Source organism: Muntiacus reevesi, chromosome 10 (assembly GCF_963930625.1).
Source record: "Muntiacus reevesi chromosome 10, mMunRee1.1, whole genome shotgun sequence".
Classification (NCBI taxonomy): domain Eukaryota; kingdom Metazoa; phylum Chordata; class Mammalia; order Artiodactyla; family Cervidae; genus Muntiacus; species Muntiacus reevesi.
Window position 1 is genome coordinate 68193381 of NC_089258.1, and position 16297 is coordinate 68209677.

The window sequence follows — 16297 nt, forward strand, 5'->3', positions numbered from 1 at the left end:
TCAAAATATCCCGCCTGATTGACATTTCCCTTATCACTTCCACAAACCTCCTTATAAGTATAACGCCTCCCTGATCACTTTCAGCACTCAGCCTGGTCCTTAGGCCGACTGTCGCCCCTCCTTGCCTGAATAAAGGTAACCTACTTCTGTTGAGGTCGTCTTTCCTTTTCTTCCTCACCTGATCTATGCCTTACAAGCAATGTTTTGTAGGTTTTGATGTACAGGTTTTTAATTTCACCTCCTAGGTATTTTATTGTTTTAGATGCTACTGTAAACAAGATTGCTTTTTAAATTTCTTCTCAGATTGCTCATTGCTGTTGTCTAGAAACAGCTGATTTTTGTGTCTTGATCAGGTACCCTGTAACTTTGCTGAATTTGCTTATTAGATCTAGTAGATTTCTTGTGGTTTCTTTGGGATTTTTTTTAATAGACACAGTCACGTCATATGTGAATAGAGTTTTATTTCTTTCCAATTTATTGCCTTTTACTTCTTATTTATACCTAATTTCTCTGGGGCTAGAAATTTCAGTACTCTGTTCAATAGCTTTGGTGGAAGGAGTATCTTTGTCTTGATCTTGATTTTAGGGGAAAAGATCTTCAGTCTTTTACCGTTGAGTATGATGTTAACTGCGTTTCTCATAAGTGCCCTTTATTGTCTGGAGGAAATTCCCTTCTATCCCTAGTTTTCTGAGTTTATATCATGAAAGAGTATTTGATTTTGTCAAATGCCCATCTCAGTTGAGGTGGTCAGTTGTATTTCCTTCATTCTGTAAAAATTACATATTACATTGATTGATTCTCTTATATTGAGCCACCTTTACATTCCTGGGATAAATCTCACTTGGTTCAGTTCAGTTCAGTTCAGTTTAGTCGCTCAGTCATGTCTGACTCTTTGCAACCCCATGAATCGCAGCACACCAGGCCTCCCTGTCCATCACCAACTCCAGGAGTTTACTCAGACTCATGTCTATCGAGTCGGTGATGCCATCCAGCCATCTCATCCTCTGTCGCCCCCTTCTGCTCCTGCCCCCAACCCCTCCTAGCATCAGGGTCTTTTCAAATGAGTCAACTCTTCACATGAGGTGGCCAAAGTACTGGAGTTTCAGCTTCAACATCAGTCCTTCCAATGAACACCCAGGACTGATCTCCTTTAGGATGGACTGGTTGGATCTCCTTGCAGTCCAAGGGACTCTCAAGAGTCTTCTCCAACACCACAGTTCAAAAGCATCAATTTTTTGGTGCTCAGCTTTCTTCACAGTCCAACTCTCACATCCATACATGACCACTGGAAAAACCATAGCCTTGACTAGACGGACCTTTGTTGGCAAAGTAATGTCTCTGCTTTTTAATATGCTGTCTAGGTTGGTCATAACTTTCCTCCCAAGGAGTGTCTTTTAATTTCATGGCTGCAATCACCATCTGCAGTGATTTTTGGAGCCCCCCAAAATAAAGTCTGACACTGTTTCCACTGTTTCCCCATCTATTTCCCATGAAGTGATGGGACCAACTAAGATGCCATGATCTTAGTTTTCTGAATGTTGAGCTTTAAGTCAACTTTTTCAGCCTAGTCTTTCACTTTCATCAAGAGGCTTTTTAGTTCCTCTTCTCTTTCTGCCATAAGGGTGGTGTCATCTGCATATCTGAGGTTATTGATATTTCTCCCAGCAATCTTGATTCCAGCTGGTGCTTCTTCCAGCCCAGCGTTTCTCATGATGTACTCTGCATGTAAGTTAAATAAGCAGGGTGACAATATCCAGCCTTGGTGATGGTATATAATTCTTTAAATTGAAACATTTTTTAACAGAATCACCCTGACTTCTATTTTGAGAAGACGGTGGAGGCGACGGAAATAAGAGGTCATGTGGCTTGAAACAGGGTTTTTCTGTGCAGGTCGTCAAAGATGAGAAACGCCTCCTTTATGTCAAGGTTCTGTATTTACATGGCTCTGTTTCTGAACATGATATATTTTGTTCCATTGGTTTATATCTATCTTTATACCAATTCTACCCTATTTTAATTTCTGTTTTTCTGAACTGAACTGCTTATGTTTAATAGAGGGATTCCCTGGGGCTTCCTTTGTGGCTCAGCTGGTAAAGAATCCGCAGTATGGTAGTATGGTAGACCTGGGTTTGATACCTGGGTTGGGAAGGTCCTCTGGAGAAGGGAAAGGCTCCCCACACCAGTATTCTGGCCTGGAGAATTCCATGGACTCTACAGCCCATGGGGTCGGAAAGAGTTGGATAGGACTGAGTGACTTTCCCTTTCCCTGGTGGCTCAGACTGGAAAGAGTCTGCCTCCAACGTGGGAGACCCAGGTTTGATCCCTGGGTCGGGAAGATCCCCTGGAGAATGATATGGCAACCCACTCCAGTACTCTTGCCTGGAAAATCCCATGGATGGAGGAGCCTGGTGGGCTTCAGTCCACAGGGTCTCAAAGAGTCGGAGACAACTGAGCAACTTCACTTTAGGAGTTCTCAAACTCTTTTATGTTTAATAGAGTGAATTTTTCTTTATTGGTCTTATTTTCTCAAAAAATACATTTTTTGGAATGCTCTTGACTATTTTCTTCTTTTAGTGATCTTTAATATAAGCTTGTGTGGTTTGATGAAAAATCCTGCTGACATCTTTTCTTGTGTTGGTTCTGGAGTGTATTGATTTAATTAATTTAAAGTTTTGAGTCTTAACTGTCCAGGAATTCAGTATGTCTTCTCTAGCCCTTTTTTGATGTCTTACTAAGCTTGCCTAGTTGTCTTTAAAATGGGTCTTATGTAGTTTACTTTAAGTTTATTCCTTGGCATATGGTCATTTTTGCTGTTTTTGAGTTTAGATATAAATTATACTTTTTAATTGATTCTTGCTCATATATAGATAAGTCCTTTCATTTGGATATGCTTATCTTGAATCTGGTCATCTCTGGAGTATTTCAGTCTTTTAATCAAATTGATAAAATTTTATAAAATCAAGTTACCTCAAAGTGATACTGGGGGACAAGTATTTTGGAGACTTTAGCTCTTTGATAGGAGTTAAGCTTACCTCTTGTGAAAACTGGTTAGTAATAGCAGTCAGGCACTACCCCCCCTCCCCACCTTAAAATGATCATCATCAGCATTTTTATTATCATCAGCACCATCATTATTCTTCACTACTTCCCTCAGGGAACATAAAGGTTTAGCCTGTATCCTCCTTCACCTGCAGAGCAGTCAGCTTCTTTTAAAGGTGATTTGCTTTCTTTTTTGATAAATGTTTTATATATGGGAGGATTAAGAAAGAAGTTGGTTTTGGAATAATTTCTTCACTGGGAAATAAGTGATTAGAATAATTTCACATTATCTCCCAATAAGTGGAACCAGTGACCTTCCCTCCCTTCCATTCAAGCCTTTGCTTCTTTCTAACTCCAGAGTCTTGTCTGAATTTTTAATCTTCCACCTTTAGTCTGATAGGCTAGCTCTTCAGGGCAGGGCAGAGATTCACCCTCTCTTTAGGTCTCTCTGAGGCCAAGAAGGTATCGGTGTGGGATCTCCCTAGTGTATCGTAGGAATAATAGAAGCCATTAGGAAAAGTATCAAAGGTTTGTTGCTTCTTCGGATTTTGGCACGTGATCTGTTTTAGCTATTCATTCTTGAAATGAGGGCACCAGAGTGCGGTGGAAAGATCACTGGACTGGAAGATAACTTTTGGCTTCTATACCATCACAGAATTGCTCGTTTTTCCTTTTACTCATTTATATAAACTTTCCCTGTCTGAAGAAGTTAATCTGAAGTTCTTGGCATTGGATAAACTTATGGTTGCTTTCAGAATTGTATATTAATTTTCTAATTTCTTTTTCACTGTCTCTATTTTTACCTTTTGCTATTCCTTCCACAGTTAAATTGGTCTTATTGTAAAATACTACACTTTTCTTTCTGTTTGAAAGTCCTGAATTTCAGCCCAATACAGAGCTATGCATCCTAAGGTTCAATATCACCCCCATTTATTAAGTCCTGATTTTCTGTTACATTGCTTTTTAATGTTATTTTAATTCTTATTTTGATTTAAAGAAGATATGAAGCTCTGTTTATGAAATTTTGAAACTTTTGGTACTGTATGCTTTGTGTGGCTAGTATTTTTGTATGTTTGTGTGGGGCTAGTATTTTTATCCTTATAATTTATTTTTATTTAAGATGGGTTAAAGAAAAGAATTGGCCACATACTGTTATTTTCAATTATATTTGTGTGTTAGTTACAGCACAAGTACAGAAAACTTGACTTAAACAGGCTTAACAAATAAGGAAACTTATTTTTAAAATGAGCCTTGAAGGCTGAGGGAGGACTAACTTGAAGACTAGTTTAGTGCATTGACTGTAGCTTCATTTTTCATCTTTTTTATCTCCTGTGTGTTGGCTTCATCCTCCAGCTAATTTCCATCACCGTGGCAAATTGGCTGTCGAAGGCCCAAGGCTTCCCATACTCAAAACAGGACATCTCTTGTGGTACTTTCATATAAGTGAAAAAAAAATTCTCAGAAGCCCCGTAAATATCTCTTGTATCTCATTGGTCTGTCTTAGGTTGCAGTTTTTATTCTTAACCCAAAGCTAGGAGAATGCCTTGAGTTCAGGCCTGAGTTTCTGAATCATCATTGTGACTGGGGGAATGGGATTTATTTTAGATCAGTTGGATTTTCCATGGGAGCTGGCAGTGGAGGCAACTTCCTTGAAGCACATTAGCTTTGCAAATAACTGGTCATTATCTGAATTAAATTTACAGTACTGTGCAAAGGGTACAGGGTAGAATGGATGCTGGGTAGCCAACCGTCAATGTCCTTTTGATAATGAGTCTTATAAAATTTCATCTCAGCCCATATGAAGTGACAGTGAAAAATAAAAAGGAAAAATAAGCAGCCTAAGAAAGTTTTAAATTGACTTACCTGAAAACTTTCTCTGCAGTTTCCCAGTTTATAGTGGCTGATTTTAGCTGACTGGCTATAGCTACTTACAGAACAGAGGAAATTCATTAAAAATAATGAATTATTCAGTTGGATAATGAAATTCAGTTATAAAGCACTTCGCTATGCCATGGACTCAGTTCAGGTCAAGTCATGTTCCTGGTTTATGGGCAGTGCGGCTTCTCACGATGACACAGCATTATTCTTTTCCCCTGTTGCTAGCATTTTAATGACCTTTTTTGTATTTATTTGGTTCTACTTATACTTTATTTCAATTAACTTTATTAACACAAATTTTAACTTACACTTTAAAAATATAAATTATATATTACATAATGTTTGACAGTTATGAATATTTAGTAGATACCTATAAAGAAATAGGTCTCTCGAAAGAAAAATCCTGTTACCTTTAAAATTGCTGTGATTTACTGTAGCTGAACCAAATGCTGATGGTGGTTTTATTTAGCGTTTGTAGTTTGTTTGCCTGGGTTATTTGGAGGGAAATTACGATTCAATAGATTAATGAAAGCCTCTTTAATTAGGGAATTTAATGAGGGCTTTGTCATGGATTCCATGGTTCTTTTTCCTCTGCCCCTTCCTCTTCCTATTAGTGCATTGAAAAGTAGAAAAGAATTCTCAAAAACAATACAGAAGGATACCTTATAAGTTATATCCTTTACAGTAATTACAGATTGTGCATGCTTGTGTAGAAAAATGTGTGTACATGTGTCTGTGGGGACTTCCCAGGTGGCTCAGTGGTAAAGAATGTGCCTGCCAATGCAGGAGACGCAGGTTCATTCCCTGGGTTGGCAGTATTCCCTGGAGAAGGAAATGGCAACAACTTCTGGATTCTTGCCTGGGAAATTCCATAGACAGAGGAGCCTGACAGGCTATAGTCCTTGGGGTTGCAAGAGTTGGACATGACTAAAACAACAGTGTGTCTTTATGTGTATCTGTGTATATATAGATATATAAAATTTATTATTGTTAGTCTCTCTGTCGTGTCTGACTCAAAGTGTCTAACTAAAATTTGGACATTGATAACCAGGGCGAATTGCTGAATCAGTTAAGCTGCTTTGGTTTTATATTATGTATAACAAGGATGGCTATGTGTGTGAAGTCGCTCAGTCGTGTCTGACTCTTTGCGACCCATGGACTGTAGCCCGCCAGGCTCCTCCGTCCATGGGATTTTCCAGGCAAGAGTACTGGAGTGGGTTGCCATTTCTTTCTCCAGAGAATCTTCCCCACCCAAGCGTTGAACCCGGGTCTCCTGCATTGTAGGCAGACGCTTTACTGTCTGAGCCTCCAGGGAAGTCAGGATGACTATACTTGTATATAAATCTTTCTGGAGAATGCTGGTTATTTTTGTAAGATTAATTTTTAAAAATGTAACTTTAGGTGAAATGGTGTGAGAAGTAGAGAAGTATTTTGAGTGGAAATCATAGTATTGTGTGAAGAAATTTCCTTGGCCTACCTTCATGAAGATGGCTTTTCTTTCATTTACTCTAGGCTCTATTTAGACATTAATTTTCACACTAGACCGTCAAACTAGTCCTTTTAATAATTTGACTATTGAAGCATTTGATTGATGCTGATAGTTGATGGACTGGAAGAACTGAGCTAGTGCCCCTCTCTGGATTCATCGGTTTTACTCCCAGTTTTATAGATGAGAAGGTAAATGATGGGCTGTGTGCGTGCTTCTCACGTCATTGTGGAATCCATAGGGTGAAGTAATGTGCCAGGCCAGCGTGAGTTGACACAGCAGACTCAGAAATGGGGAGAAAAGGAGACATGCTCCAGTCTTAGGATAACTCCCCTCCTACTCCCCTATTTAAGTAGGTGTCCCAGACTATCACCCTGTTTCGTGTTTTGGCATATTCCTTCTGTTTCTCAACTACTCATTCTGTAGTCTAACTCCAAAAATGTACCCAAGTTTTATAAAGGGATATTGACTCTTGAAATGTCTAGAGATACTCAGACCAGCTGCTGGTATTGATTTGTCTACAGCCGAGGTTAGAATTAAGAGGCCTGCAGGAAACTGGGTCTTGGAAATTGGTATCAGACGAGAGATTGCATAGTAACATCCATTTCTTTTGAAAAATTGCAAGGTCTGGCAAAACTGGGACCATACTGACCATTGGCAAGCGTTAGCTGAAGCACTATCCTTCCAGTTTGAGCTGCAGCATAATGATATGGGTTATGGGTAATGCAGGATTTTGATGGTTGCATATATTTTATAATTTTCAAGCATAAAAACTTTTTATAAGGCAAACATTCAAAGATTTGCAGTAGGTTAAATCATATTTGAGCCTTCTTTATGTAGATCGTTTTATAAACTACTTGAGATCTATAACATGTATAGTTATGCACAGTAAACATGGTTGAAAGGGCTGTGTTGTGGCTGTATCCTTCTGACTTAACTGTTAAATAATTTCCTATCTGTTAATCACTTTAATTGGGTATGTGTATGTTATTTAATCATTGGGAAACTTATATGTGTTCTTTGAATTTTCTTTCTTAATTTTCATAGTTTTACTGGAAGCATAGAAAAGAGCATGATTATTAGTTAATTATTACTATTAATAATTGAACATATGCAACTCAGTTGACTCAATAAAATAAGTCTTTGTAACTTCAGAAACTCATTAAAAAATATATTTGATTACCCTGAAGTGTTTTTTGTTTACTTTAAAATTTTTCAATTATTAAACTAAATGAAAATAAGTATTTCAGTACACTTAGTTTTTGTTTAATCTCCTTAATTTAAAAATATTGCTTTTTTGGATAGGATTTGTTTAGAAATGTTCACAAGAATACAGACAGGCTAAACAACAGAAAGCTTTCCCTGAGGAATTAAAGACCTGTAGTATTTTAAGTACTTTATATACAAATAGATTTAATTTCCTCAGATATTTACCTTCACATTTTTGATGTCTAAGACTGATTAAAGCTGGAAAGTCATCCAGTTAATGAGTTGAACATAATAGTAAATATTTATTAGTCAATAATTAAGTAGTAAAGGATTATCTCAGAATTGGATTTGGTATTCCCAGAATTCTTCACTTTTCAGCCTAAATCAAATGGGGTAGGGGTATCAGGCAGAATATTCTGATACCTTTTCATAAAACATTTATTTTATGAAACAAAAGATCTGAACTTTTGAAAGTGTCTGTGAGCACAAAATAAGAACAAATTTAAGAGACTGATAAAAGAAATAATCAGATTGAACTCAAGAAGCTAGTTACAGGATTGAACAGTTAATGGAGCCCAGATTATCTCACTAGTTTGCTAAATCTGCTTTTTTTCCCCCTGCCTATATGGAATAATATGTTTGGGACCAGTGAGGCAAAGGAAGTAGAAAAGTTGCCATTTTTCAGTTATTCTTTTAGAAGATATGTTGAAGATTTATGGGTTGAAGACAACACTAGAAGAAGATTAATGAAAAAAGTGTTCATTGCAGTTACAAATTCGTAAATACTGGCAGTGGTCCTCAGCAGGCTTTATTGAATCTTTGAAAAATGCCTGGAAGGACATTATTTGCTTGGCACAGAAGTTCCAAAACCAACTGGAGATGAAAAATGAAGTGAAAAATGAATATTTTGAAACACATGAGAAATTGTAGAAACTGGAAATGTGGGACTGGTAACAATAGGGACATAGAAAGGCTTTATGTTAAGTTCAACGTAAAAAACCTGATATTCCTAGTTATATGTTGTTTTATTCACAGAGAATCTCTTGTATATTAAAATTTACCTGTAGTTCTGAATTCTGCATTAAATGATGTCATAAAAATGGTGAATCTACTGAAATCCAAGTGGCTACAATGCCATCCTTTCAGCTTTAGGTGAAGAAATCCGATTAGCTATTTCATTACTGAAATAGGTTGACAGTCCAAAGGAAGATTTATAAGCTAAAGGGAAAAATTTCAAACTATTCTATGTGAATGACTCTTTGCAGGTTTTTTGAAGTCTAATTATTGGCTTCAAAAAATGGTATCCTTAACTGACATTTTGAGCACTTGAATTAACTTAATCATCATTGTAGTGATCATGTGGAAAATATATTAATGTGTAGTAACAAAATTTATGGATTCAGAGTAAAAATTCAACTTATGCGGAGTGAAGTTAAAATAACTTTTAGAAGTGATTGTTTAATTGGTGTTATGTGAATCCTAAAGAAGGATTAATATTATTGAGAAAAGCCAGTGTGTGCCAGATACAGAACTTTAGCATTGAAATTCTTGATATAAAAATATTCATTTGTATTTGAAGCTTATTTAACATCATCAGAAGAAATGAACATATTTCTCAGTAGAGGAACAGGGAAGCATTAAAGACTCTCAGTAGGCTTGAAGTTCAATTTAAGGAGATCGAATTGTTGGAATGCTGGTTAACAGTGAAAAAGGAGCTTTCAGGATGTTGGAGCAAAGCTTCCCCTTTTGCCATCTGCTACCATTGGTGCTAACAAAGCTTGTCCGTGATGGTTGCTATACGGAGTATTAAGGATATGTTGTTTAAAGATCTAAATCAAGAATTTTGTGTAACCATGTTAAGCATAAAACCTAATATACAGAAGTTAATTCTTCTAAATAATTTCAAGATTGTTATTTTAAAAGTTTGAAAATTTTAATTTTATAAAGAAGATAGAAGTTTCACAGTATATTCACATTCCCAGATCCCATTACCAGCATGCCATGAAAACAGTTTCATTTTCTGAATGTGCCATGAACTTGAAAATGTCCACTTCTGGTATAGAACTTCATTTATAAATGAATTGGACAATTGAGAGTCATCATGTATTTGAGTAAAATCAACAGATATCAAATCACTTAGCTGAATAGTTGACCCTTGATAAAAAAGAATTGTCTACGCAAAAAATAAAGAGTCCTTGTGAAAATAGATTCAGTGGATTCAATAGAAAATGTATTGAAGAACTGAAAATGGTGGAAAAGGACAATTGGAAGTTAGGAAAGGAATTAAAACATTGTTTCCTAAATAAAGTACTCATTAGAATTACTGTAATAAAACAAATGTGGCTGAAAATTAAATTGGTATTTATTGAATGTGAAGAACCGATTGGGTTTAGGAAGCCTACTTGATATTTCCTGTATTACAGGACTTAGAGGAGTTGTACTGGTGGGTTCTGTGTGCTGGTGAGCTAGAGCTTGAGATTACAACTCTGGATACCTGTGAATCAAGACACTGGCTTCTAGAACTTCATGGAAGACTTAATATAGTCTCTTGGTGCTCAGTTTGCAGCTTTCTGATGGACCCTAAGAGCTGAGACTGCTGATGATAAATAGAATTATACGGGTAAAGTAAAATAACATTTTTCCCAAGGAATTCAGCATGAGGGACATCCAGAATAGAAAACTCCTGTTGAAACAGGTCTTTGAAATAATTAAATCATAACTTTTACTAAAGAAAAAAATTAGAAGCACATTTGGGGAGACTCAACTAGAGTGCAAAGAAACTTTCTGAAACTAATAGTCCAGATCTTAGACATTGTAAACGTTCAGTAAGGCAAACTGTAAAAGGACTTTGAAATGAAAGGGAGAATATTGAGAATGAAATTAGCATCTTGGAGATCAAGTAGAAGAGATGTCTTGTAATACTGAACAAAGTTAAGGAAAGTCATCATCAGGTGGGAAAAAATAGACATTAACAGAAGAAATTCAGGCAAGTTTTCACTGGAATGTGAATAAGTGGTATAGAAGGAAAAAAGGAATAGGTTATAGCAATTAATAACTAAACCAGTAACAGGGGTGTATTAGTTTGTTATAGCTGCTGCAATTAAGTACCACAAACTGGAAGACTCAACAGAAATGTACTATTCTGCAGTTTTAGAAACTAGAAGTTCAACATCACATTGTTGGCAGAGTTTCTTTTTTTCTGAGGGCTATGAGGGAAAGAAAGATCTGCTTCTGGCCTGCCTTTGTGGCTTATAGATGACTTTTTCCATGTGTTTCTTCACATCATCTTCTGTCTATGCATGTCTTGTCTCTGTGTCCAGATTTCCCCTTTTTATAAAGACATCACTCATTTTGGATTAGGGACGGCCCTAATAACTTCATTTAAATTTGGTTACCTCTGTAATGTCCCTGTCTCCAAACAAAGTGGCATTCTGAGGTACTTGGAGATTAGGACCCCAACCTGTCTTATAGTGGAGAGGCATACAGTTCATCCTATAACAAGAGGAAAATTTTCTTAAGACTTGTAATCCTTTCCAGGGACTCGCTGATCCCAAGAAGAATAGAGTGGAGTACTTTAAAATATAAAAATCCTTTAAAGTCTCTAAGGCTCCCAGATGGGAAAAATGGTACTCATAATTGAAGAAAGCAGCAGAACAGCGATGGACTTCTTACTTGTGACGTTAAATGGCAGAAGACTGTAAGAGAACATCTACAAACTGCTGAGAGACTGTTAGGCTCTGTCAACACATCATTCTCTTATCTGTCTGAAAAAATAGGTTTTTATATATGCAAGGGATCAGCACTTATCCCCTACATATTCTACCTGAGGAAAGCAATTGAAAAGAACGTCTGAGCAAACAATTGAATTCAGAACAGAGATCCAGGATAGGGCAGGATGAATTGAAAAGGAAACCATAGTAAGCAATATAAGCACTTACATTAAACATTAAACATTAAAATGGATGATGAAATTTGTAACAAAATGTTCAGAAAACAGTAAGGATTTCTTGAAATAGAAAAACAGTACTAGAAAGCTAACAGGCTGTAACAGCCAAAACTGTATCAGTTAACTGTATCAGTTAACTACTGTAACAGTAGTTAAGGGTGGGAAAGTCAAAACATTCTAAGTTTTCCCTTACTGGGTGGAGGGACAGTGTAAATGTCAGGTCTTGATGGGAAAGGGATATAGTTTTATTATTTTGCCCAGAGAGTGGAGTAATAGTAGGATGTGTAAAAAGTAAAGTTTTAACACTGAAAATGGTAAAATAGAGTATGAATGGTAACTTCACCCAGTTGGAAAAAATGGACGAAGAGTAAGAGGAAACCAAAGAAAGGAAGATGAATATTGATCAAAAATGAAAGTTCTTACACTAACTGTGAATGAGATGAATCTCCTTATTGAAAGACAGCATGTTCAAATTGGCACTGTTCAAAACCAAAACCAGAAAAATAAACCACCACAAAAATCCCAGGTGTATGTTGTTTAAAACCAGCCTTTAAAAAAGTGATAAAGGTGAAAAGTTGTAGATAGTGGTGGATAGATAGGTGAGGTTATTCTAGAAAAATCCAAACCAAAGCAAATGAAAATACATTATTTATTTTAAAGAGGAACTTGGATGCAAAGAGCTGACTCATTGGAAAAGACCCTGATGCTGGGAAAGATTAAGGGCAGGAGGAGAAGGGGACGACAGAGGGTGAGATGGTTGGATGGCATCATCGACTCGATGGACATGGGTTTGGGTGAACTCCCGGAGTTAGTGATGGACAGGGAGGCCTGGCGTGCTGTGATTCATGGGGTCGCAAAGAGCCGGACATGACTGAGCGACTGAACTGAACTGAACTGAACTGAACTGGGATCCTTTAATGGCTCAAATAAGAAATGATAAGATTTGATTTTGGAAAAAGATGTGTGAACATTGCTCATACTCAACAAGGTAACAGCTCAATATATAGTTTAAAAATTCTATTATTCAATGACTTAGATCCCTTCCAAGAATAACCTTTATCTGATCAATGATTAAAAGCTTCATGTATGCGGAAGAATTTCTCTACTGTGAATTATTCTTCAACTTTCCTTTTCTGTGTGCTTTTTATCTGGCACAAGATATAAGTATTAATAAGTTTGATAAAAATGTTAGGTTTGTAAACAAGTTTACTTTCAAATTCTTAACCTGGAGGCATCTAGACAGAATTTTGTGTGCAAAAAAGAGTATTTCCATCTAAAAATTAGACATTTTAAATTAAAATGATTTCAGTCTTATAGTTGGCTATGGGGAAGAGTTGCTGAGGTTTATTTCTGTTCTGGCAGTGTGAATGATTACTTACAGTATTACAAGATTTTATAGGTGTTTTTATAGAGTTGTTTATTATTTGCAGAAAACAATTTTCTGGCAGTTTTGCAAATGATCTACTCTGTATATAGCAAAACTTGTTTTCCAGTTTAATAAAAATGTATTTTAAGATTAAGAATAGACTCTTTTCCTATGTGTGTTGTGTGTATATACACATACTTTGGGGTTAACTTTCCTCTTTCCTGTTAAGGGCTTTGGATTTGTGGCAGATCAGTTCACTTCAGTCGCTCAGTCGTGTTCGACTCTGTGACCCCACAGACTGCAGCACGCCAGGCCTCCCTGTCCATCACCAACTCCCAGAGCCTACCCAAACTCGTGTCCATTGAGTCAGTGATGCCATCCAACCATCTCATCCTCTGTTGTCCCCTTCTCCCACCTTCAGTCTTTCCCAGCGTCAGGGTCTTTCCCAATGAGTCAGCTCTTCTCATCAGGTGGCCAAACTATTGGAGTTTCAGCTTCAGCATCAGTCCTTCCAGTGAGTATTCAGGACTGATTTCCTTTAGGATGGACTGGTTGGATCTCCTTGCAGTCCAAGGGACTCTCAAGAGTCTTCTCCAACACCACAGTTCAAAAGCATCAATTCTTCAGTGCTGAGCTTTCTTTATAGTCCAACTCTCACCTCCATACATGACTCCTGGTAAAGCCATAGCTTTGACTCGACGGACGTTTGATGGCAAAGTAATGTCTCTACTTTTTAATATGCTGTCTAGGTTGATCATAACTTTTCTTCCAAGGAGCAAGAGTCTTTTAATTTCATGGCTGCAGTCACCATCTGCAGTGATTTTGGAGTTCCAAAAAATAGTCTGTCACTGTTTCCATTGTTTTCCCATCTGCCATGAAGTGATCGAATTGGATGCCATGATCTTATTTTTCTAAATGTTGAGTTTTAAACCAACCTTTTCACTCTTCTCTTTCACTTTCATCAAGAGGCTCTTTATTTCTTCTTCAGTCTTGCCATAAGGGTGGTGTCATCTGTATATCTGAGGTTATTGGTATTTCTCCTGGAAATCTTGATTCCAGCTTGTGTTTCATCCAGCATATATTTTATCTTATGACATATATTGCAGGTGGTAGTGCTAACACTCAAGTTGTTATTTCTGATTGACTGAATCATAGATCTTCCCCAATGCCAGACTTTGCTAATGATTCAAAGAGTTTAGGCAAGTGTGAAGTGCAGATGGAATATTATTTTCTTTTTGTTTTTTGGAGGAACCCCAAACTCTCACACACAGATTCCAAAAAATGTCCTTTTCTTCTTCATTAGTACATGTTACGGTTTTGGATTAGCAGAATAGTTTTGAGCAGTTAAAAAAAAAATTGCACAAAGGAAGTTGTCTTCATTTTGGAACTCCTCTGTTTTATATTATCTTAATTGTACAGCTGACTACCTCCCATTTTCCAGACATGAATGAATAAGTCCATCATTCCAAGCTTATTTATGATAAGCAGTCTAGATAGGTTAGTTACATCTGGCTAACAACATTTTCTAGATAGATGCTCTTTGGGATGTTTTGGATAGTAGATACCATTGATAGATGAGCTTGGTGGCTCAGTGGTTGAGATCTTTCATTCCCACTTCCTCAATAGAGTGAGTGAGTTTCCTTCTACTACTGTTAACTGTTTCCTTCTCAAGGTACGAGAGTGAGTTTGTATGACAGTTTTGTTTGCCAAAGTAATCTTTAAACATTTTCTTTCGTACATTATTAGTGTTATCAGTTTTGGGGGTTTATGCTTGGGAAAATAAGAACTTAATGGATACTTGCTGGATGCTGCTTTATTTCTTCAGAGTTTATAATATCAATAGGGATGACAAGCTAACCCATAATCATAAATAGTTGCTTTGATTATTTCATGTTGATATCATATTTCATCATAACAATCTTCGGGTATATATTAAAGTCTGCTCTGCGTTTACTAGAAATTTGAGATGTCAGGAACTAAGGTTGGGGTTTGAAGAGTTTTATTAAGAACTTAAGGCCACTTCAGTTTATTGTGTAAAGTGGCATGAGGAGATGGCTCTGTTTTCCCTTTAACAGAGTGTGTCATAGTGTTCCTAGTCATTGTATTTCTGTAACCATTCTTGAAGTGCATTTTACATTGAGGAGAGCCCTCAAAGCCCATAATAGAGTTTTAAAAATACTCCCAATGAAATAGAGAGACTAGTTCACTTGATAGGCCAAGAGTGTAATAAAAACCCTTAATATAGAAAAGCTTTTCTGTCTTTTCAGGTAGATTTGTGAACATTTTAACAGTTTCATGAGTTTACTTAGATCTTAGGAAATATGATAAGAAAATTAAAGTTATCAAAAATTTATAGAAATTTATATACCCAGAGATTCTCATTGTGAATGAGATAAAGATTATTTTTTGAAGAGATCAAAGTCACAGAATAATAGAATTTTGAAACTGCTAGAAGCTTAGAATTTAGAACTCTATTAAACTTTCTCACTTATTTTAAAAAGAAGAAATACTAAATGAATGGCTTTTAGAGCTAGCATGTTGTTTCTTCTTTTGCGATTCTGGCTCTCACATCCTGTGTTTGGGCCCAGATGCCATAGCTTACTTTAAATATGTATGTTTGGCTCTTCAGTCATGTTGATTGGTCTGTCTGTAGGTTTTCTTACAAAGACTGGATTTATTCACAGAATAATCATTCTTTGGGTTTTGCAACTAGGACCTTTTAAAGATGAGTGAACGAACGTTGGAAAAAGGACAGCAGCGGAAACTTCCTGAATGGATGTCTACACAGAAGATCTATACAGTAGAAGCAAAAAAGGTATGCAGCTCATCAGTAATTCTTTCAGATGGAAAATTTAATGTATATTTGACTGTAAACTGAGTTCATCCTCATTTATAAACTTCAAGCCATTATTTACTTTTAGAGTTGTTGTGAATGAACCAGAATCTAGTAATTGAATGGATGAGTGGGATTAAATTTTAATTGGGTTTACAATATAAGAATTCTTATTCTGTTTTCCCTTTTTATCTAGTTCACATGGCTGGTCTTGCTAATTTGTTCCAATTCAGATTGTAATTTAGACAATATTTATTTTGGTGAATTTTTTTATGGTCAAGTGAATTTTAAGTCCTGATAGATTTAAGCTTCACCAACCAGTCTTTAGCATTTTAAGGCAACATTATTGCATCTAGAAGACTAATCTAATGCAGAAAAGCATTAATAAAATAAATGATTTTATGAAAATAGGGTAGAAGTTTGCAAGTAAATTTGTTAGAAAAATAATTTTACAGTAGATAGCTTCATCTTTGTTAAATTGTCCATATGACTCATTAGTCTATAAGGCTTTAGTTGATAAAACTTAGAGCTAGTTTTCTA

General features: G+C 36.4%; 1 protein-coding gene across 6 annotated transcripts in view; it reads left to right on the plus strand.

Moving 5' to 3' along the window:
- The window catches only part of WRN (WRN RecQ like helicase), a 112107-nt gene that overhangs the window by 3173 nt on the left and 92637 nt on the right, over positions 1–16297 (plus strand). For 4 of the 6 annotated variants that reach the window (XM_065946573.1, XM_065946574.1, XM_065946578.1 and 1 more), the window contains exons 2-3: positions 10036–10232; positions 15638–15739. In XM_065946573.1, coding sequence (XP_065802645.1) covers positions 10212–10232; positions 15638–15739 — 123 coding nt within the window. In that variant the 5' untranslated portion in view covers positions 10036–10211. The remainder of the gene's footprint in view (positions 1–10035; positions 10233–15637; positions 15740–16297) is intronic. The other 2 variants (XM_065946576.1, XM_065946577.1) reach the window with 1 other exon arrangement.